This window comes from Nerophis lumbriciformis, linkage group LG26 (assembly GCF_033978685.3).
Source record: "Nerophis lumbriciformis linkage group LG26, RoL_Nlum_v2.1, whole genome shotgun sequence".
Lineage (NCBI taxonomy): Eukaryota > Metazoa > Chordata > Actinopteri > Syngnathiformes > Syngnathidae > Nerophis > Nerophis lumbriciformis.
This window is the reverse complement of record NC_084573.2, coordinates 18,845,001-18,870,000: the sequence shown is the minus strand read 5'-3', so window position 1 is coordinate 18,870,000 and position 25,000 is coordinate 18,845,001. Positions and strand designations below refer to the sequence as shown.

At 39.3% G+C, this 25,000-nt stretch overlaps 2 protein-coding genes and 1 non-coding gene across 3 annotated transcripts in view; 1 reads left to right on the top strand and 2 right to left on the bottom strand.

Moving 5' to 3' along the window:
- acat2 (acetyl-CoA acetyltransferase 2) overlaps positions 1 to 849 on the top strand; it is a 14,359-nt gene extending 13,510 nt beyond the window's left edge. Inside the window, exons 7-9 of the mRNA XM_061987292.2 lie at positions 1 to 61; positions 134 to 244; positions 302 to 849. The exon at positions 1 to 61 is cut by the window's left edge and continues 94 nt beyond it. Of these exons, the coding sequence (XP_061843276.2) occupies positions 1 to 61; positions 134 to 244; positions 302 to 472 (343 nt within the window). The 3' untranslated portion in view covers positions 473 to 849. The remainder of the gene's footprint in view (positions 62 to 133; positions 245 to 301) is intronic.
- On the bottom strand, positions 845 to 17,091 carry tcp1 (t-complex 1). The gene is made up of 12 exons (XM_061987291.2): positions 16,934 to 17,091; positions 16,432 to 16,517; positions 15,476 to 15,604; positions 6,832 to 6,929; positions 6,643 to 6,753; positions 5,673 to 5,854; positions 5,327 to 5,453; positions 2,667 to 2,842; positions 2,472 to 2,595; positions 2,206 to 2,398; positions 1,939 to 2,102; positions 845 to 1,174 (listed from the first exon to the last, which is right to left on the bottom strand). The coding sequence occupies exons 1-12, from the start codon at positions 17,004 to 17,006 to the stop codon at positions 961 to 963; spliced, it is 1,677 nt and encodes a 558-aa protein (XP_061843275.1). The 5' UTR covers positions 17,007 to 17,091; the 3' UTR covers positions 845 to 960.
- On the bottom strand, positions 16,595 to 16,733 carry LOC133624103 (small nucleolar RNA SNORA29). Its single transcript, XR_009817971.1, has one exon. It is a non-coding gene; the product is annotated as a small nucleolar RNA SNORA29 (small nucleolar RNA).
- Positions 17,092 to 25,000: the final 7,909 nt, after the last annotated feature.

The following is a 25,000-nucleotide window of genomic DNA, read 5'->3' as shown; positions in this document are numbered from 1 at the left end:
CCAAGCTGGTATTGATCCAGCCATCATGGGAACTGCACCGATACCTGCCATCAGGAAAGCGGTGAGATTTTTGTTGCACTACAAAACAGCAAATGTGTTTGGATCACAACATTCTTCAAACTTGTTCTGATAGACTGAGAAAGCAGGATGGCATTTAGACCAAGTCGATCTGTTTGAGATCAACGAGGCCTTCGCTGCCCAGTCCATTGCTGTGGTTAAGGAACTTGGACTAAAAGAAGAAAAGGTAAAAGCTGACAGTGTAAAAGTCCACATATTATTTTAACATGTATTTCTGTTTTAGGTTAATGTAAACGGGGGTGCCATCTCACTGGGTCACCCTGTGGGGATGTCTGGCTGCAGAGTGCTGGTGACACTTCTTCACACCCTGCAGAGGACAGGGGGCAGGAAGGGAGTGGCGTCCCTGTGCATCGGAGGAGGGATGGGCATCGCCATGTGTGTGGAAAGGGTCTGACAGATCTTTAATCAGTCATTTCAATTATTTGCACCTGAGGTGTGCCAACGATTGCTACGTTTATCTGCCTGACAACAGTGACCTTGTTTTTCTCACTGTGCACTACTCAACTGTGACTTAATGCATTTGTCAAACAGTCGTATAGATAGATGTCTGCTACTCTCTGCATTTGAAGACATGGTCGTTTTAAAAGAGGACCTGCATCAAATATCCATCCAGTGCTTACCGGTACTTACACTAAAAAAATATTTTACAGTCTGTTCTTACCTTTAAAAATCAAGACATTCCTCATTGATTCGTGTGCCATGCAGTTATGACTGCCTTTACTGTACTATTTACAGGAGTAAATAGCCTGAAATGAAGCAATACAACTTAAAGCAGTCAAGGAGTTTTATTAAGTGGGGGTAGGGGAGAGACAGTAAACAGGCAAAGTGCGAAGCTTACATTGAAGCGACCATAAATGTATGAACAAGATTGACCTGTCAGCTTTAACCCTCCAGAGATCCAGACTGCACAGCATCTCTGTACGACTGGCCGCCCTCCTTCTGCTCAGGGAACAGTTTGATGAGGTCATCAATACGCAGGATTGTGATGGCCGCTTCCGTGGCGAATTTAAGACTCTTTGTCTTGACCATGGTGGGCTCATACACACCGGCCTGGCGGTTGTCTCTGGGCTTGCCGTTTAACAGGTCGAGACCGATCCTGCCAGACACAATTGGTAAAATATACATCACTAACTGATGCCAGTAGTCCACATGAACAATGCAAACATGTCCCCTTTTAGTCACTCAAGAAAAAAATGGTGCTGTCAGGGGACTGTAAATCTTTACATGCATCACACTAAACATGGCTGCAATGATCACTGGAAACCAGGAATAAATATACAGTACATAAGAGGATGCAAGAAGCCATGCTCATTATAAATTGAGGGGGCGAATAAACACCGCAACAGAAACAATACCAAGTATAATACACATGTAGATCAATATTATCACAAAATCGTCTTGTTTACAAACTCGAAATAAGAGCCAATAGTGTTTTTTTGCTTTTGTTTGGTTATTTTACACTATTGACATACATTTTTTATGTAATAAAAAAACATGGAGATCATTTAAATATACGTATCAGTAATTATATAGCCAATACTACCCACTAATTAGTATTGGAAATGGCACCAACAGCCAAATTAGAAGACTTTATAACTGGTTTTGAAATGCTTCTATTATCATTTACAAACCAAAAAATATTTAGTGATATATATTTTTATCACAGGAGGCTGCAATATAAGTGGCAATACTGATTTTCGGCCATATCGCCCATTCCTATTCTGCAGTTAAGCAAATAAACTTCCACAGCTAAAGCGTAAAATATGTTGTGTTGGACATAATGTTTTAATACAGAAACAGTCAAACGACGAAGGCTGACCAACAAAGTTTGTGTTGTATTCTAAATATGAAGACACTCACCACTTGAGATTTTTACGTTCAGGATTAACCTGAGCCTCGTTGTGGAAGGCCCGCAGCTTGGCCACCAGGTCGGTAGAGTCCTGCGCTGCATTCACTGCCAGTGTTTTGGGGATGACGAGGAGAGACCGGGCAAACTCTGCAATGGCCAACTGTTCTCGGGAACCCTAATCAAACAAAAGACATTTGCAAATATGTCTGATCAAATCCAGTAATATAATTTGATCAAGTCCAGTAATATAAAGACATCAAGATTGTCCTGGTGCTTACCATGCTAGTAGCATAATTCTCCAGATAAATTGACAAGGCTGCCTCCACAGCGCCCCCTCCTGGGACCACAGACTTAGATTCCAGCACCCTCTTCACCACACAAAGTGCATCGTGCAGTGAACGCTCCATCTCATCACACATGAAGTCGTTAGCACCGCGCAGAATGATGGAGGCTGATGTGCGTGCTTTGGTGCTAAAAATACCAACATGTTAGAAACATTAGATGTTCACACTTCCTGAGTGGCAGCATAGACAAGAAGGATTACTTCTTGACAAGGATAAGCTCATCATCACAGATGCGTTCCTGCACGACCTCTTCAGCCTGGCCCAGCATGGTGGCTTCAAATGTCTCTTCTCCCTCCAAGTTAGTCAGAGATGGACAGAGGGTGGCTTTGGGACACACAAAAACCATCACGTCACTAAAAATGTACAGCCAACTAAAGCAGATTTCCTCTTCTTACCGCCCGTAGCCTTAGCGATGCGTTTGAGGTCCCTCTTGAGAACTCTTCTCACTGCCATGGCGCCAACATCCACAAAATACTTGAGGCACATGTCATCAATGCCACCGGTGGTCAAGACTACATTGGCCCCGGACGCCAGAATCTTCTGGACCCTCTCCTTAGTGATGTCAGACTCCCTGAGACAAACATTAAATAGATAAATAGTTTATCTTGGTTCATGTCTAAATTGCAATTTGCTGATCAATTTTCAATTGTAAGCACATATCTTGTTATAACAATTTTTTTTAGCAATATCTATGAAACACCACTAGGTGGCAGTTCCACTCTGCAAACTCTTTTGTTCTGCTCCATTACTTGTCCATCAATCATTCTCAAATAGGTAGTATATACTGAAGTTTTACTATACAGGCCCTGCGATGAGAAAATGATTATGGTGTCAAATTATTGAATTAGTTTACGATTATTAATATTTAGTGTGTTTGTTTTTAAATCGTGTTAATCAAATTTTTAACCTATAACGTTACTATAATGAGGCAAGTTTTCTCGCCCGCTTCTTGTGCTTTGCTGACAGTGGGGCTGGGCAGTATACCTGTTTTACCCGTATTTTTTTGGAAAGAGATATATATTTGAGACAATACCGCCATCTTTTGATGTGGCCGTTTGCTCTTGTCTGCGCCTGTCGGACGCAGCACAGGGCATTCCCTTTGGCTCAACTCTGCTCCTTGCGAGTTTACATAGGTTCTCTGACGCACAATGACGCAACACAACAAACTTTTCGAAAGAATATGGTGGCTCCAGTGCCGACCTCTCAACTCCTGAGTGATGCAATGCTTTTGTCACACATACACCAATTTGTTTGTAGCGACAATCACTAATCTCATCTGTTTGTTGTTCAGTTCTTTTAGCAACTTAGCCCAGCAGCGAGCGATAGCTCCTCTTTGCTGCTCGCTCGGTGTGTCAAATGTTTAGCGACTACTTCTCGAAAGTGCCTCTCCCAATAGCTTTTGCGGACTAACCTAGTATTGCAGCTGGGTGGCGGAGTAGTTTCAAACAGTGGCCTTCACCGCAGTAAGCGAGTAGAAGCGCCATCCTTATCAAGCATGAGACTATAAACCTAACGTTAATGAACAAATGTAAAGAAAACGGCTTTGACATAGTAACGGCTAACTAATTACTTTAGGAATTAACAACAAGTTATGTTATTTACAACAAAAATAATCTGAGGACTCAACACTGGTTATCTAGCCTTAACACACTTTGGCAACCTTCAGCACGTTGCACCTTTTGTTTAGGATAACGGTATATATATCGCATATCGCCATTCAGCCTAAAAATACCGGGACATCAGTTTTGATCCATATCGCCCAGCCTGAGCTGACAGCAACAACAATATCGCCATGTGGCATTTTACTACATGTACCGTAGTCACAGTGAAAAAGAGGTCTAAGTTGTCAGGAATTTTTTTCTTTCTAATCTATGCATATAGCGCTTCTCTAGTAACTCAAACTTTACATAGTGAAACTCATTACTTAGGTTATACCTATTTAAACTAGTTTTTTTTCCCACCCATTACATGAGTTATGGCAAAGTGGTGTTATGCCTGGCATCAAGCTGACTTTATACTATTATAACCTCATCAAGCTGACTTTATACTATTATAACCTATCTGTGCATCAATACAGTGATAATAACATGTCCAATGATGTGTACAATATATTTACAATGAAATCAAACTTACATGGAGAAACATGGTATTTAACCACCGTGCGCATCGTAAATCACACGCTAGTGGACAAAATTAGATTGTAAATAACTTCATGTTCAATCGTTAAATAAGGTTTAAAACACGAGATAATGTTGCGCAATTATGTATGTGAACTAAAAAGCTGTGTTTGACAGGAAACGTTTTTACAAAGTTTAACATTAATTGTGACAAATAACAACTGTGACAGTCCCCGCCTCCCCACAACGACATTTGTTCTTGAACTATTGGTAACATAAGCTAGCACTGATGCACTGATGTACGGGTCAGTTTTATTTCCATTCATCCATTTTCTACCACTTGTCCCTTTATCTTATATTATCTGAAGCATAGTAAAAGTAACAAGTTCAACAACTAATACTTGCTGCTCAGAAAATAGTTTTTTAATGAAATAACTTTGTATGGACTGGATGTTGACCTGATTTTAGTAAATAAAAGACTGTAGATAATTGATGAAATTATTTATAAAGTCACTTTCTTTTTTCTTTTAAATCTTTTAAATCTTAATGTAATGATTTTAAATGAAAATACCTAAAGTTGAGGGTGTTTTTCGTCATTTTTTAGGTGAGATTACAGATCATAATTGCTCATTTTAATCACTTGACAGCACTAAGAATGTTACATAAAACAGCTAAGGTTTAATGATGAAAAGTGTTTTAAAATTAGAACTCGGAAGTCAACCAGTGTCACAATACCAGTTGTATTTGACAGCTAATCTGCTGCCAAAGTTAATATAATGGTACAGCCCCACAAAGTAGACCAACAATTAACACTGTTGCCTTTGATTTGAAGGGACTGCGGTTACTTTTTCCCACGCGTATCACTGTGTAACTATTGTTTAAGTAACACAGCAAATTGAAATGGGATGATTTCTTAAAGACGAAAAAAAGTTTATCACCTTTGTCGAATCTGGTCAAGCTTCTCTGGGTCATTGATGATGACTTGGACCCCCATCTTCATTTTGGTCTTCTGCAGACTGAAGTCCAGGCAGGCGATCTTGGCGTTGACAACACGCTTTACCATGCCTTCGTACAGAAGGAAAAAGTTTGCGCATGTAAGAGTTTGCTATAAAAAAAAGTTTGAACTCGGGTGTTTGTTGTCTGGTCTGAAAAGCAACGCCACGAGAGACGTTGCTAGCCACCCTGACAACAATCTTTCCTGTATCGCACGCGTATCACTGCATGAGTCATATCGGACATAGCAGCAAACAAAATGGGAATGGTGACAACTCAGAGCAGACGTACCTTGCGAGCCGACTGTGCAGTTCACCGCATAGCCGTTAACCAAGAAACTCTCCTTCTGGCTGCGACCGTGCGCTTTCAGCACGTTGACAGAGTTGATGGGATATTTGGCAATTCCCTTCACGTCCACAAACTTGACAGCGAGGGCAGCATCCACCACCATGCTGGCGAAGAAGTCTGCATCACTGAGGTACCGGATTAAGGCTGCAAATATCACTCGTTAGCTCTGTAGGTAACGCATTCTTAGTAGGGTTGCGTGATATAAATTATGGTATATAGACTTGGCCGACGATAGACTTTAATACTATTGTTATATCGTGATAGTGCATGATGACACATTGTGTCCTGAAAACAATGTAGCATTCTAGCTAACGGCTAATATCCCTCCACAGTGCAAAGCTACTTTTAAGTCAACAATCCTCGCCTCCATGGTGGCAAATAAACTGTTTCTTACAAATATCATCCCTGGAGCACAAGAAATAGCTAAACATGCCACACAACTGTAGGATGATATGCTAACTGTTAACCGCAAGCTAGAGCTCTTGGACGTCAACAAAGGTTAATTATCAGTACCAATACGGCATGTCTAACTACTTGGTATTGGATCGATACACAAATTAGAAGTATCGCAAAAAAATAATGTGAAGTATCCAACAGAAGAATAAGTGCTTATTACATTTGAACAGATGTGTAGATAAAACCAATGTAACAACAGAAAGTAACCATATATTAACAGTGTATAAGCAAGTAGATTAATAGTTTTGAGAAAATAATACAGCTGGAAATGATGCAAATGTTACTGCATATGTCAGCCTTCAATATAAGAGCCTTGGTAACCTGTTTTGAAATCTATTATATTTTACACACCAAATCATATATTTTGACATATAGCCGGCAGGAGGCTGCAATAGTGATATAAATTTTAGGCCATATCGCCTATCCTACTCCATATCTGACAAAGCAGAAAGGATACACTCCAATGATCTTAGAGGACATGGAGGTCTTGGCGGCGTTGAGTAAACACTCCCTGCCCAGGTCGTCTGTCCCGATGGTGAGGTTTTCATTGATGTAGCGCACCGCCTCTCTGAAAAAGAAAATGAAAATTTGTCAGACAATGGAGTCAGCAAAAGATGAGGCTGCCTTTTCAGTAAGGAAACCTTACTTGCAAGCCAGGCGGTATCCGCTGATGACTGACGTGGGGTGAATCTTCTGCTTGACCAATTCATCCGCGCTCTTCAGCAACTCTGCAGCAAGAATTACCTGACAGAGATGAATATGGTTAATCAATTAGGAATTATATTCATGTCAATCAAACAGATACATACTGTAAACAGTGAAAAGCCTAATGGATTTCAATACATGGGCTAAATGAAGCAAGTGGGCATATATATTAGGCCCAATTAGCTTGCTGCCTGAATGGACTGCGGTACAAATCAAAGTTACAGATAGTGAGTACCGTATTTTCCGCACTATAAGGCGCACCTAAAAACCACAATTTTTCTCAAAAGCTGACAGTGCGCCTTATAACCCGGTGCGCTTTATTACGATTCATTTTCATAAAGTTTCGGTCTCGCAACTTCGGTAAACAGCCGCCATCTTTTTTCCCGGTAGAACAGGAAGCGCTTCTTCTTCTACGCAAGCAACCGCCAAGGAAAGCACCCGCCCCCATAGAACAGGAAGCGCTTCACCCGCCCCCGGAAGAAGAAGAAAAAACGCGCGGATATGACCGTACGTTTCATTTCCTGTTTACATCTGTAAAGACCACAAAATGGCTCCTACTACGCGACAAGGATCCGGTTCATAAAAAGACGCAATCTCTCCATCCGCACACGGATTACTACCGTATTTCACAGCAACTGATATTCCTGTGAACCGCACTGTGGAACGGGAGCACGTACGGTGAATATTCGCACCACAGGGAATGAGAAGTCATCCTTCACTGTGGTTCTAGCTTGCCATGCTAACTTCCACCCATGGTGATATTCAAAAGGAAGACCTTGCCAAAAGAGACCTTTCCAGCCGGCGTCATCATAAAAGCTAACTCGAAGGGATGGATGGATGAAGAAAAGATGAGCGAGTGGTTAAGGGAAGTTTACGCGAAGAGGCCGGGTGGCTTTTTTCACACAGCTCCGAAGGCGAACACACCTTCACTAAGACGGGCAGATAGCGCCGGTCGACATACGCCAACATCTGCCAGTGGATCGTAAATGCCTGGGCAGATAGTTTCGGTCACAACTGTGGTCCGAGCTTTCCGGAAGGCAGGATTCACAGAACTGCTGCACAACAACAGCGACACTGAATCCGATGACTTCGACGAGGCGGAGCCGGCCATTTTTGGATCCCACGCTTGCGCAACTTTTCAATTCGGACATCGAAGACGAAGAATTCGAAGGATTTACGAATGAAGAATAACTTCAGAAGGTGAGCGCTATGTTTATTTTGTGTGTTGTGACATTAACGTTCGAGCAACATTATGTTGCTATTTATTGCTCTACACCATTTTGAATTTTACTATGTTTGTGATTGCACATTTGCGTACATTTTGGGACAGAGTTGTTAGAACGCTGGTTTTCAATACATTATTAAAGTTTGACTGAACTATCTGACTGTTTTTTTGACATTCACTTTAGCGCAGCGTTTTTTTGACATTCACTTTAGCGCAGCGTAGGCGCGGCTTATAGTCCGGGGCGGCTTATTGGTGGACAAAATTATGAAATATGTAATTCATAGAAGGTGCGGCTAATAATCCGGTGCGCCTTATAGTGCGGAAAATACGGTATAGCTGGGTAAAAGAATCGACAAAGATCTTTTTTTTTTTTTTTTTGCAATATGGATTCAAAAGGCATAATATTGCTGTTCAAAACCTGTTTCGAGGCCATTATTAATCAAAAATAATGCTGCATAGAGGAGTTACCATATAGTGGGTATGCATTGATATACAGCACCTTGCAAACGTGTTCACCCTCCATGAATTTTTCCATATTTTGTCACATTACAACCACAAACAAATACATTTTATTGGAATTTTATGTGAAAGACCAACACAAAGTGATATACAATTGTGAAGGTGAAAGAAAATTAAACACGATTTTTTTCAAATAAAATTGTGAAAATGCCATTGTGCAAAAGTAATCAGGCCCCTTGTCAATACTTTGTGGAAACACCTTTTGGTATGTCTCTACCAGCTGTGCACATCCAGTGCAGGCTTTCCTCTGGATTGCTACTAATAAATAAATATATACCGGTATATGGTGACGCACGCACGCACGCACGCACGCACACACACACACACACACACACACACAAAAAAACAACATGATCTGTTGGATGGATATTTTTTTCTTATATTGTTATTCTCTATTTTTCAATGGTTTCTGCTTATTGTAAAAGGCAACACAGGCTATTCTACTGCCCTTCCTAATTCTTGGAATTCAGTTTGCCAAATATGTAAACAGAGTTTTGAATTAGAGATGAAACAAATAACTTGTGGTGGTTTACTGTATATACCGTATTTTTCGGATTATAAATTGCAGTTTTTTTTCCATAGTTTGGCCGTGGGTGCGACATATACTCCAGAGCGACTTATGTGTGAAATTATTAACACAATACCGTAAAATATCAAATAATATTATTTATCTCATTCGCGTAAGAGACGAAGCAAATGGCAGCAATCGTCACACACACGTCAGCAATCGTCACTCACACGTCAACCAATAAGAATTCGGCGGAGGGATCATGGCAGAAGTGCATTGTGGGTCATGGGATGCTAACTGCTATATGCTACTGCCGTAGCTTTTAAAATGGATCACATCAACATTGACTGTAACTTATAAAAACTGAGAAGGACTGAACAAAAATGGCACAGAAAAGTTTCCTTTTCGGTGCCATTTTGTTGCAGATTACAAACTGGACGTAGTGAAATATGCAGCAGAAAACGGCGATCGAGCAGCAGAAAGAATGGACGCTAGCGGCGCATACCAGGAGCGACAACGAGGAAGAAGATTTCATCGGATTTAGCGATCAGGAGTGACAGATTGTTTGGTAAACGTATAGCATATTCTATATGTTATAGTTATTTGAATGTCTCTTACCATAATATGTTACGTTAACATACCAGGCACGTTCTCAGTTGGTTATTTGTGCGTCATATAGCGTACACTTATTCAGCCTGTTGTTCACTATTCTTTATTTACTTTAAATTGCCTTTCAAATGTCTTTTCTTGGTGTTGTATTTTATCAAATAAATTTCCCCCAAAAATGTGACTTATACTCCAGTATATATGTTTTTTTCCTTCTTTATTATGCATTTTCGGCCGGTGCGACATATACTCCGGAGCGACTTATAATCCGAAAAATACGGTACTCACGACGAGCACATACTGTACATGTAGGGATCACGTTAAATTAATAGTACAGTTTGGAATAAACAGAAAGAAAGCAATAAATTTATACAGGATGAAGGTTGGCTATAATGCTGCTACCTTAATGCAAACGTACAATGAAGCAGCTCATTGACAGGCTAACCCAAATTAGCATGGCCAATCGCGGGACCCATACATGGAAAGACCATCATTCACACTCACATTTATACCTATGGACAATTTCCAGTCTTCAATGAAACTAGCGATGTTAAGTAACACAAGTTACAAGTTGTTAGGTAACACATGTTAGTAACATGCATATTTTTAGAATGTGGGAGAAAGCCGCAGTATGAGAAAACCCCCCCACACACGGGAGAACATGCACAACAGAGGTTGGAAGATGCACGTGGCGTAAAGTTAGATGTTATTGTCTATAGTAATTTCAAAACAAGGGTAGAAATGCCTAAATTACTTGAAATACCTTTGTCTTCCATTTTATCTCTTTACTTTTCCCGGGTGTGAACTCCGTTAAGGTGAGCGACCAGCTGTCAGGCGATTTAGATCCATATTTTTTAATGCCCACCCCATTACATAAACATTTTCCAATAAAAATGTTGATTAAACTCACTTATAACATGTGTAGTAGTTTTAAACCAATACTACACTAGGGCTGGGAAATATGGCAACAAGCAATCAAAATATATTTTTCATATCATCCGAGTTCAAATAAAACCCCAATTTTCTATACTGTTTAACCTGCTAGCTTTAAAGCATGTGTAATATAAACTAGAAACACTAGAAATTGGTTTATATTTGTAATAACAATGTTATTGCAAATAACAAATTAAAGGAATGGACAGAGAATTGTTTTACTCAACAGTAAAACAAATAATTGTTTACACTACTGAGTGTTTGTGCAGAGATGCAAAACCCAAAATAAACAATGTCTTGTTAGAGATAATAGACAATTTACAAAAGGTAAAATTACCATTTTCACTGTCAACATCATTGCTACTTGAAAATGTGTATCATCTTTAATGATAGACAATTTCAGGTTAAAACACAAGTAACCTTACTAGTGGTGGCACCACTAGTAAGGGCTAAACTGCTAATGCTACGTGTTCTGGCAGCATTTGCTCGATGTGCAGACTCTGCTTGCATTTTCACGCTCCCTGTATAATCACTTGGGTGGTATTTTTACTGGAGAGTGAACAAAATTGCTTGATCAACTTGGTTTGCTTCACATCATTTTGGCAACCTACACCACTGACACAACCAACATTAAGTCTTTATCTTTTTTTCTCAACAATAGCCCTATTCTCGGAGAATAACTCGAAGTCATGGCTGACATTTATTTCGCTACCCCCAGCTGTGCGTGTAAATCTAAGTTCAGTCATTCGCTCTACTTCTGCGGTACCTTACAACCAGATGTGAAGCGGGAAATGGTTGACTGATTGGCTGTTGTCAGACATTTCAACCATGTTTGTTTCCACCAGTAAACATGTCAACAGCAGATCCTGATGAGCGCATCCTCGCTCATCCATGCGGACAGGACACTGGCCGAGAGTTGGTGGGCGGCCGAGAGTGGAGTCGGCTATCTTGGTTGCTTTGTTGGGTCTGCTCCCTCCACCCCAGCAGACGATGGCGTGGCAGAGGTCACCACAGTGTATATGTTTCTTTTACTTTTTATTCATAGCTGTATGTAGAAGTGGCTGGTTGCATCAGCTCTGCTCTTTTAATGTGTTTAATGTTCTTTATTTTCTTTGATGTTTCCCTCTTACACACATGTAAGAGGGATGTGTGCTATGGCTATGAGTTGTTTTTTCTCTTGGCCTCAGTCTGGGACCCCGCCCCCTGTATCTCACCTTTTTTGTAAGGGGTGTCGGAAGATGGCAGACCCGTCAGCGATCCTGTTCTGTCTCCCTGTAATGTTTGTCTGATCTTGAATGGGATTGTGCTGAAAATGTTAATTTCCCCTCGGGGATTAATAAAGTATTTCTGATTCTGATCACCCTAATCGACCTCATTTTTACCACAATCATTAGGGATGAGAATAGAATCATTTACAGTGTATCAATTAGAACCGCTTTCCATGTATTCAAACAGCTCTCTTATCTATCCTTCTGGGTAGGGATGACGTTGCGAAGTGATGTCAGATCTCAAAATGGCGGGAGGCTTGGCGCAAGAACGCTCTACAGTTGACTACATTATACAAGAAAAGATTGCAACAGCGCTACAAGAGAAGGACATGCGAGCAATATACTGAAACATTTGAACATACAGCATGCAATAATTATAAATTAATTACGTATTTTTAACTGCTCCTATCTCATCCAAGCAGCAGTAATACTAGCACGTCATATGAATACAACAGGTACTAACTAATGCCTCCTTCCATGTTAGCCCTAGTTGTTGAATTGAAATGAATGCCTTCTCATTAAGATGAACATGACGAGACACAGATTCTGACTGGCTCCGAGGTGGGCAGCCCCACCCAGTTCACGACTGCCGCTAGACAAATGTCCCCGAGCAGCGGCTAAATTTGGGGATCAAAAGATTGCTGTTTCAGTACGTAATTGTTCAATTGTAGTAGGAGAAAAGTTGCATGTTTTCCTGCAACCAGATTTTCTCTCAGTCATTATATTTTACAGGTGAAACTCATAAAATGAGAATATTGTGTAAAAGTCAATTCATGTCAGCAATTAACTTCAAATGTGAAACTAATATGTGATATTAACTTATTACGTACATGCAAGTCATTATTTGTAATAATTCTGATCATGGCTTAAAGTTTTTGAAACGTTATATTTACAATTCAAAGTTTTCATAAACTAAGCCATAATCATCAACGTTATATTTACAATTCAAAGTTTTCATAAACTGTAAGCCATAATCATCAAAATTATAACCAATAAAGTCTTGACATATCTTACTTTGCATGTAATATGTTAACACCACATGTTACTAAATGTTACATTATTGTGTAATATGCACCTGAGTATTCTACAGAAGAAGAAGACTTTATTATATTTGTTTACAAAAGTTATTTTTTTCTTCTATACTACCGTATTTTCCGCACCATTAGCCGCACCTAAAAACCACAAATTTACTCAAAAGCTGACAGTGCGGCTTTTAACCCGGTGCGCTTTATATATGGATAAATATTAAGATTCATTTTCATAAAGTTTCGGTCTCGCAACTTCGGTAAACAGCCGCCATCTTTTTTCCCGGTAGAACAGGAAGCGCTTCTTCTTCTACGCAAGCAACCGCCAAGGTAAGCACCCGCCCCCATAGAACAGGAAGCGCTTCTTCTTCTACTGTAAGCAACCCGCCCCCGGAAGAAGAAGAAGCGCGCGGATTTTCGTTTCATTTCCTTTGTGTGTTTACATCTGTAAAGACCAGACCACAAAATGGCTCCTACTAAGCGACACGCGTATAACGCAGAATTTAAACTTAAGGCAATAAGTCATGCCGAAGAACACGGAAATAGAGCAGCAGCAAGAGAATATAACATAAATGAATCAATGGTGCGTAGGTGGAGGAAGCAAGAAGATGACCTGCGCCAGGTAAAGAAGACAAAACAGAGTTTCCGAGGGAACAAAGCAAGATGGCTACTGTTGGAAGACAAACTCAAACAGTGGGTTGTTGAGCAGAGAGCAGCAAGCAGAAGTGTCAGCACCATCACTATTCGAATGAAGGCAACAACGCTAGCAAGCGAACTTCACCTGGATGATTTTAAAGGTGGTGCTTCTTGGTGTTTCCGGTTCATGAAAAGACGCAATCTCTCCATCCGCACACGGACCACTATTTCACAGCAACTGCCTAAAGACTTTAAAGAAAAGCTGGCTACTTTCCGTGCATATTGTAAAAACAAGATAGCTGAAAAAAAGATCCGGCCAGAGCACATTATCAACATGGACGAGGTTTCACTGACTTTTGATATTCCTGTGAACCGCACTGTTGATACAACGGGAGCAAGTACGGTGAATATTCGCACCACAGGGAATGAGAAGTCGTCCTTCACTGTGGTTCTAGCTTGCCATGCTAATGGCCAGAAACTTCCACCCATGGTGATATTCAAAAGGAAGACCTTGCCAAAAGAGACCTTTCCAGCCGGCGTCATCATAAAAGCTAACTCGAAGGGATGGATGGATGAAGAAAAGATGAGCGAGTGGTTAAGGGAAGTTTACGCGAAGAGGCCGGGTGGCTTTTTTCACACAGCTCCGTCCATGTTGATATACGACTCTATGCGCGCCCACATCACAGATGGTGTCAAAAAACAAGTGAAGCACACAAATACAACACTCGCCGTCATTCCGGGTGGATTAACCAAAGAACTCCAACCGCTGGATATTGGTGTCAACAGGGCATTCAAATCAAGACTGCGAACGGCGTGGGAACAATGGATGACCGAAGGCGAACACACCTTCACTAAGACAGGCAGACAGCGCCGGACGACATACGCCAACATCTGCCAGTGGATCGTAAATGCCTGGGCAGATATTTCGGTCACAACTGTGGTCCGAGCTTTCCGGAAGGCAGGATTCACAGAACTGCTGGACAACAGTGACACTGACTCCGATGACTTCGACGAGACGGAACCGGCCATTTTGGATCCCACATTTGCCCAACTTTTCAATTCGGACACCGAAGACGAAGAATTCGAAGGATTTACGAATGAAGAATAACTTCAGAAAGTGAGCGCTATGTTTATTTTGTGTGTTGTGACATTAACGTTCGAGCAACATTATGTTGCTATTGCTCTGCACTATTTTGAATTTTACTATGTTTGTGATTGCACATTTGCGTACATTTTGGGACAGAGTTGTTAGAACGCTGGTTTTTAATATATTATTAAAGTTTGACTGACCTATCTGACTGTTTTTTTGACATTCCCTTTAGCGCAGCGTAGGCGCGGCTTATAGTCCGGGGCGGCTTATAGGTGGACAAAGTTTTGAAATATGCCATTCATTGAAGGTGCGGCTAATAACCCGGGGCGGCTTATAGTGCGGAAAATACGGTACGTATGTACCTTACCTCAATGTAGGCTTCGTTAGGTCACCTCACCTCTAAACTAAACAAAATTGATGCTAATCCACCTTTTTTTCCAAACAAGAATTGACAAGAGAACTTTTAAGGAACCTAATCGTTAAGCTGAATTAAATGTGGAATCGGAACCTGACAAATCTTATCAATTCCCATCCCTAACAGTCACTCAATCATGTAATCGCCCAGTCCTATACTACACATTGCAGTTATATACTGTTCCATCCTTTCATTAGAGGCAGCAGAAAAATGGCTGCTTGTCCTCTTCAGACACAGATGGGGAGCAGTTTCTCTCTCCTGTTAGCATAACCACACAGCTGCGGTAATCAGCAGATGTGCACTAGTAAAACAGGATATTACACGAAACAATGTGTGAACGACTGTTGTGAGCTCACTCACCACCGAAGTGGTCCCGTCCCCAACCTCCTTGTCCTGCAGATCAGCCAGCTCACAGAGGACCTTAGCAGCCGGATGCTCCACTTCCAGCAACTTCAGAATGGTAGCGCCGTCGTTGGTGATGGTCACGTCCTAGCAGATCAATTAACAGAATGAATCACTAGTGTTACCATATCTGAGTTATTGTGTAGAAATATAGGGAAATAACTACAAATGTGCGCTTCATTCACTAACTGTGTTACAAAAGAGATCAATTAGAATAATACATAATGTTGGATATAGAGAAAATACAAAACCCTTTATTAAATCACAATTATTGAAATTCAATGATTTGGTGCATTTGCAAACAGCTACATTTATGTACAAAGCGAACTATAACCTGCTACCCAAGAACATACAACAATTCTTCTCAACAAAAGAGGAGAAATATAACCTAAGGGGAAAATCTCATTTAAAACATTTGTATGCTCGTACAACACTTAAAACCTTTAGCATAACAGCATGTGGAATTAAATTATGGAACGGATTAACCAAAGAAAAAAAAAAAAAAAGCACCAATATTATTCACTTTAAGAGACGGTTCAAACTATAAGTGTTCACAAAGTACACAGAACAAGAATTATGATGAACATCCTAAAACCCTTTTTTTTTTCCTTTAAAAAAATTTAGACAAAGATTATTTATGTATTTAATATTTGTAAACCTACTTTGGTATATTTATTTGTTCACTGTTCTGTTACATAGAACAAATAAATTTGATAACATTGCTATGGTATGAAAAGGGGTAGGATTAAATAAGCTCTGCTTCTTCCTACTCCTTTTGGGACGTGCTGTAATGAAACAACTGGAATTGTGTGATGGATTACGTTGTATCATATGCATGTTCGAAATAAACTGAAACTTGACGAATATTTCCCACATAAAATGCTAAAAAAGGGTGTGTGATGAATGCAACTGACCCCAATGTCGTCCACCAACATCTTATCAAGGCCCACTGGTCCAAGGGAACTCTTGACAATGTTGGCAATGGATGCTGCGGCCATGACTGGAACGGCAAAGAAAATATTACGTCAAACTAAACGGGCAATACAAAGAAAATCATACACACTCAGTAAGAAGACAATCTCCATTATTTGTCATTTTATTGGGTGAGGAAACACAGAAGTAGCCACACCTTCAGACCATGACAAGAGTTTTTCTATCCCATAAGATTAGCCATCCATTCATTGAAAACAAGAATGGAAGGCACTGAAATGGGATTGGGAAAAGATAATACTTGGTGGATATCTCAGTGTTGTTTTAAATAAACACAAACCGATGCAAGCTAGCGTTAGCATTTCGCGTCGCACGTGTGCTATACATGGAAAAAATGGAACGGGCTCTGTTGGCGGCCATTACAGTGGGCAGACGGTTCAAATATACGAATTGGAAATATCGAGGAAAAACACTCAAAAGCCTCACCATTTTGAGTGCGAACCGACTCGCCAGTTGTTCTCTGGCCGAACACATTTAGCGGACCTTCTAATAGCGACATTTTGGACCACCACCGCACAAGCAAGAAGAAAGGAAAAGGCAGCGCAATGTATTATGGGTAAGCCGGTTCATCGGAAATTTCGAGAACACAAACGCTACCTTTTCCAAATACAAAAATTAAACTATTTTATTTCCAAATACATAATTGTAATTAAACTTAGCTGCATAAAATCAAACGCTTAAGTAGAGCGTCCGTACGTTTATTTGTGTTACTTTTTTGGACTACATTTCCCATAAAAATAAAATTCTTCTTCGTTTGTTTTCCAAATTTGACATTGCACCATCTGCTGGTTGTACGTATAATTGGAGTCGTCTACTGCAACAGTTTAACTGCTCCTGGCCTTGCAGTCTGCTCGACAAACGTATTTTTTGCTGCTAGTTTTTGTTATTTGTACTCCTATTTTATATACTATTCATCTCCTAGCAAAGCTTCATCTGCCTTCTCAGAAGTTTTGTTAGAAATAGATTTTGATCTTATGTAGTGTAGCTGAGTACATATTTACCAACAAAGGAAAGCACTAGTGTCAAACATTTACTTATTCTTGTTTTTTTTAGAAGCTTAATCAATCATTAGACACCCCGGTATTGACAAAACGGCATATTCTAGCATCATAACACAAAGAAAAACAACGCAGCCCTTAGATATGGACCCCTTACACGTGGACCCCGACTTAAATAAGTTGAAAAACGTATTCGGATGTTACCATTAGTGGTCAATTGTACGGAATATGTACTGTGCAATCTACTAATAAAAGTTTCAATTAATCAATCAAACATATTTGATCATTGTATCCCATAATATTTTTATATACTTGATCATTGAATATAATACACAGTTTTCGGTGTACGTTTATGGAATTAAATTACTGCCAAAACTCCACAAACACACAAAAAAACAGTTAGTGAGTCAGTCAATTTCAGTTTATTTCGAACATACATACAATACAATTACAACGGAATACATCAGTTTTTACTTGCGCTCATTTAATTTGCATGTAAAATAAAACCATTTATTCAGTTAGGCAATTATTCGCAAGTAAAAAAAATCTGCAAGTTAAAAGTGATTTGCAAGTAAAAATGTATAAAACAATTTCCTTCAAGTGAAAAATGTTGGCAGTAATATTCCACATTTGCACTCGGAGAACGTGTAATACGCACTTTGCTACGACAGGTGGTGCTGCTGAGTCAATTTAATGCTGTTAGACCGACTGTTACTTGTGTTGTGCATGGTGCCTCGGCCAAAAATACCAACGAAGAAGAAGCAGCGTGGGGAGTAAAATGTCAGATAGAAGAAGGGGAAAACTTACAGGTTAACTTAGATGTTGGGCATGTTTTTTCGGGAAATAGTTTTTTTTGCTTGCAGATCGTGGGGTGTGAGTAGATGAGTCGTTTGGCAGTTATTTCACTAAATACACATACTTTTTAACACCCTAGAAAACCATTGTCACAATAATCCACCATTACCACCATTACCATTAATCAATTGTGCTTCTTACGAAAATATCTAATACAATCAAAAAAATGGCTCATGAAGCTCTGACCCCTTAAATACTATATACAAACCCCAAAACCAGTGAAGTTGGCACGTTGTGTAAATGGTAAATAAAAACAGACTGCAATGATTTGCAAATCCTTTTCAACTTATATTCAATTGAATAGACTGCAAAGACAATATATTTAATGTTCGAACTGAGAAACATTGTTATTTTTTGTAAATATTAGCTCATTTGGAATTTGATGGCTGCAACATGTTTCAAAAAAGCTGGCACAAGTGGCAAAAAAGACAGAGAGTTGAGGAATGCTCATCAAACACTTATTTGGAACATCCCACAGGTGAACAGGCTAATTGGGAACAGGTGGGTGCCATGATTGGGTATAAAAGCAGCTTCCATGAAATGTTCAGTCATTCACAAACAAGGATGGGGCGAGGGTCACCACTTTGTGAACAAATGCGTGAGCAAATTGTCGAACAGTTAAAGAACCACATTTCTCAACGAGCTATTGCAAGGAATTTAGGGATTTCACCATCTACGGTCCGTAATATCATCAAAAGGTTCAGAGAATCTGGAAAAATGACTGCATGTAAGCGGCAATGACCGTGACCTTCGATCCCTCAGGCGGTACTGCATCAAAAACCGACATCAGTGTGTAAAGGATATCACCACATGGGCTCAGGAACACTTCAGAAAACCACTGTCAGTAACTACAGTTGGTCGCTACATCTGTAAGTGCAAGTTAAAACTCAACTATGCAAAGCGAAAGCCATTTATCAACAACACCCAGACACACTTCGCTGGGCCCGAGCTCATCTAAGATGGACTGATGCAAAGTGGAAAAGTGTTCTGTGGTCTGACAAGTCCATATTTCAAATTGTTTTTGGAAACTGTGGACGTTGTGTCCTCCGGAACAAAGAGGAAAAGAAGCATCCGGATTGTTCTAGGCGCAAAGTTCAAAAGCCAGCATCTGTGATGGTATGGGGGTGTATTAGTGCACAAGGCATGGGTAACTTACACATCTGTGAAGGCAACATTAATGCTGAAAGGTACATACAGGTTTTGGAGCAACATATGTTGCCATCCAAGCAATGTTATCATGGACGCCCCTGGACAATTGACAATGCCAAGCCATGTGTTACATCAACGTGGCTTCATAGTAAAAGAGTGTGGGTACTAGACTGGCCTGCCTGTAGTCCAGACCTGTCTCCCATTGAAAATGTGTGGCATTATTTATGAAGCGTAAAATACGACAACGGAGACCCCGGACTGTTGAACAACTTATGCTGTACATCAAGCAAGAATGGGAAATAATTCCACCTGAAAAGCTTAAAAAATTGGTCTCCTCAGTTCCCAAACGTTTACTGAGTGTTGTTAAAAGGAAAGGCCATGTAACACAGTGGTAAAAATTCCCCTGTGCCAACTTTTTTGCAATGTGTTGCTGCCATTAAATTCTAAGTTAATGATTATTTGCATTAAAAATACGTTTCTCAGTTCAAACATTAAATATCTGGCCTTTGCAGTCTATTCAATTGAATATAAGTTGAAAAGGATTTGCAAATCATTGTATTCTGTTTTTATTTACGAATTACACAACGTGCCAACTTCTCTGGTTTTGTACAATCAACCTAGAGTAGAGCACAAGCTTTATCAGCACTCAAGTTTTTGTTGTTTAAATCAAAACAAATATTGTCCGTAAATAAATGTATTTATATGTGAAGTACTGGCATACTTGCCAACCCTCCCGGATTTTCCGGGAGACTCCCGAAATTCAGCGCCTCTCCCGAAAACCTCCCGGGACAAATTTTCTCCCGAAAATCTCCCGAAATTCTGGCGGAGCTGGAGGCCACGCCCCCTCCAGGTTTATTGTTAGGCAGTTTCATTAACGTCCTCCCAGCGCGGCAACAACACACAACAACAGCAATCACGTTTTCGTCTACCGTAAGCAGTTCGTCTGCCGTAAACAGAAATGTTGTGACACTCTTAAACAGGACAATACTGCCATCTACTGTACATGCATATGTGACAATAACATCTACGACTTTTAGAGAGTGCAGTGCACAACTGCGCACACAACAAGGAGACGAAGCGGAATGCATCATCAGAGAGGGTTTTCAGCATGGTTAGAAAAATAGTGACAGAGAATAGAACAAGGACGGACAATTCAACCCTTAACTCAACAATTAGTAGATGAGTGTTATGTGTGTGTATACGTGTAAATAAATGAACACTGAAATTCAAGTATTTCTTTTATGTATGTATGTATATATATATATATATATATATATATATATATATATATATATATAAAATAAATATATATATATATGTAGCTAGAATTCACTGAATGTCAAGTATTTCTTATATATACTGTATACATATGTATATATATATATATATATATATATATATATATATATATATAAAATAAAATAAATATATATATATATATATATATATATATATATATATATATATATATATATATATATATATATATAGCTAGAATTCACAGAAAGTCAAGTATTTCTTATATATATATATATATATATATATATATATATACATATATATATATGAAATACTTGACTTGGTGAATTCTAGCTGTAAATATACTCCTCCCCTCTTAACCACGCCCCCACCCCACCCCCAACCACGCCCCCCCACCCTCCCGAAATTGGAGGTCTCAAGGTTGGCAAGTATGAGTACTGGTACATAATTAGACAATTTTGAACAGTATCTTAGGTCAAAGTGTAATTCTGTAACGTAAATGTACCAATGACTGCTTTAAATACAAAGTTTTCTGTTAGAGCAGTCAGACTGGATGATGCAAACAACAGTTATTGTGAAGGCTGGAAGTGTGCTGCTGTTCTTAAAAAGAGAACTGCATTTTTCTTGGAATTTTGCCTATCATTCCCAATCCTAATGAGAGCCAAGAAGACAAAAGGTTTTTTATTTTTTGCAGTCTAACATGTAAACATCGCCTCGTTCTTGGTGGCAACCAATGCAGCTAATAGGAGCAATCAATTCTACCTCTAAATCACTTTAAAAATGCATTCAAAAACCGTCAACAATAAGATAACCTGTATAGTAAACAAGCTGGAGCGACATTTTTATTGTAAGAGCGAACACGGAGGAACTATTTTTTCTAGCGTAGTAACACATCGGTATGCTTCGGTATTAGTTGTAAACGCTAACTACAAAAAGAGATAAGCTAGCTTTCGCGTCCGCACGAAACGCATTTGAGTTTGTAATGCACAACACTGGGATAGGACACCAATCTGTACTGACTGAAAAACATGAACAATCATATTACAGTATCTGTAAAGTATTAGCCCACAGCTAGTCAGACAGCGTATGCACTGTGATTGTAAAAACAAGCATGACGTGCTGCTTGTATCGTAATCAATGTTATAGTGACTCACTCGATGGACAGTCGTGCGTTTGGTCCAGCTGGCCGGGGACATTTTTCTGGTTTATTTGGGTAAGCACGCCATTTATGTCGAAATAGCTCGGCTTCACGTTCCACATTTGCAGCTTCCAGTCACGCCGACCTCACTCTCTCAGCTTCCGTCTGCTCCAATGTCTCACTCTTCATTTCGTGCTGGCTTCTATAAGTAACAGTTCATCCTCCGTATATTCAGCTTCAAAAAGATATGGTTGTAAATCCTCGTTTGTCCAAAAATAGTAATTTTCGTTGTCTGTTACCAAGTCTGCCATGATTATGAGTAGGAACACACTTTTGTTGCCAGAAGTTGTAAGTATGCTGCCATGGAAACAGTGCGCAGAAGAAATCAGTTAAAATGACCAAAATTCGGTAAATATTGTACATATTACATATTGTTATGAAAGTGTATGTTACTCCATTATATATAGACTTGCAGTGTGTATATTAAACAGGTTTTGAAGTTGTCTTAGAGGGCTTTGAATGTTACAACGCTGACTCCCATTAGCCGCATGTAAAGCAATGTTTATCATCTTTAAAATCCTAAAAAAACCCAAATGTGTTCTTGTTTCTTATAATGATTGTGAATGATAGGCAAAATTCCAAAAAAAGTGCAGTTCCTGCGGCTGCTATGTTTTTGAGTGGAGGCGACACGGGTATGTGTCGAAATCAAAAAGTTTGGACAAGGCAAAGTGGACCCAAATGCAGGGAAGCAAAGAGGAAGCAGTGCTGCTCAAAACTGTTGAATCCAAAAAGTTCAAAACTTACAGAAATTTCACACAAAAAGGGGTTCAGGGCCAGACACAGGTGCTAATCATGACATAAACAAACACATGAGAAACAGCACACAGAACAATCTGGAACATCAACAACAGATCATGACAAGGGTTGTACATTATGCTACAGCGTCATGGCACTAGTTGGCGCTGGAACTGTGTAAATACCTTTTGTGTATCCTTTTTAATACGCAACTTGCTTATTTTATGATCACAGCAAGTTTTAGGCACGATGGGCTTGGCATGCATGTGTGTAGTGTGGATGTGAAGAATGGATTATATTTATTATCTGAAGTACTTTTATGTACGCATTTCTTATTGGTTTCACTCTTTTAAACTAAATTGTGTTGTACATTATTTACAAAGACAATAAAGAATTATATCCAAAAAATAACAACTAATCGCACAGAAACAACAGTTTACTTTTAATACGCTAATCCAGTGGTCAGCAACCCAAAATGTTGAAAGAGTCATATTGGACCAAAAATGCTAAAAAAAAAATCTGTCTGGAGTCGCAAAAAATGTAAAGTTTGTATAAGTGTTATAATGAAGGCAATATATGTTTGTTGTGTCTGTATTAGCTTCTAGCCTACTATCAAAATGACTGTGTCGCAGGCTGCCGCAAATCTTCGTTGACAGAAATGTTGAAATGTAATATTTATTCTACACATTTTTACAACATTGGAAAACATTACTAAATGGAGGCTTTTCAGAAGGTGAGATAACTCCTGGAAATTACTGGCTGAGAATGGCCAAAAATATAAATGTGTGTGTTCAAGTTGAAGGAAACGGAAACTGCAAATAAAATGACCTCAAATATACCTAAAATACGAGGCATAATGATGCAGTATGCACATAAAGTTAGCCTAAATAGCATGTTAGCATCGATTAGCTTGCAGTCATGCAGTGACCAAATATGCCTGATTAGCACTCCACACAAGTCAATAACATTAACAAAGCTCGCCTGTGTGCATTCACGTACAGCATAACAATTTTGTTGGACAAATAGAGACAAAGAAAGAGTGGTACAAAACGTGTCTTACTGTGGCAGCATCAAGGAAAGTTGTACATGTAAACAAACTATGGTGCGTTCAAGGACTTCCGAAATGAGTAGGACAAAATGGTGCACACCAAATACTCTCATCAGTGAAGCATGTTTAATGTATACAGTGGGATTTCTAACAATTAGGAAGGTTTGTGTCATGTTTGTCCTCTACAGAAACCATATTAAAACAAAAAATAATTTTTTTTACCCATCTTTTTCTATTTTCATACATTTTTGAAAAAGCTCCAGGGAGCCACTAGGGTGGTGCTAAAGAGCGTTGCCGACCACCGCGCTAATCACTTGCTGGCCCTAGCTTGCTCATCACAAACTGGAAGCTTAGTCTGCTAATCACTGGGTGGCAACTAGTACGCTAATCGCTAGCTATCTTAAATCATATCATGAATATAATATAAATATTATTGTCATATCCACTGCCATTTCTAAACTACACTACAGTGTGTTGGAATGTTAATGTGTATTTAAAGACATTTTAATTTGTGGAAAAAATTGCAAGAGAATATAAGGAAATATATTTTAAAAAAGTCTAATCAACCAAAAATGTCACAACCCTCCTGCAGTACTTCTGCGGCCCTTCAGGGTCGCGTAACTCCCTGTTGAAGACCTTTGATTTAAACCATGTTTGCCCTTAGTGCCCTTTTTGCCAAATTGCCTGCCATTTCATTCCTTTGCCCCCACTCCCTGTTGTTATTTTTCATTCTCCTGGCTGTATGTAGGGCATCATGATATTAGAGGAGCATGTCAAGGTCCGCGGGAGGGTTCTCAGTGCAAGGAACAAGCCGGCATCGCTTTCGTTTGCATAATGGAGAATTTATTCATTTACATTTTGTTGTAATTCACTAACGGTTACACATAATTATAATATTTCAAATATTTCAATGATTTTAGTTCTGCATTACAGTTGTCCCTTGCCACATTGGCTTTTATAGTCTGCAGCTTCACAATATCTCTCAATTTTTATTTTTCGTAAAGCTTACTCATGTATTTTTGGCCAAAATTAAGCATTTTCAAGCAAAAAAAAAGAAAGGTAAATGTGGGGGTTATTTCATGTCTATAGAGCTTTCATTATGTTGAAAACAATCTTTAGAAGGTAGTAAATATTTAAAAAAAATTTTTTTTATGATCTAGCTATGAAACTGATCGATTTATAATTAATCATTCTTGGAAACTAATTTACCATAGTCAGGCCCTGAAGCGAATAACAGCAATAAACAAGGG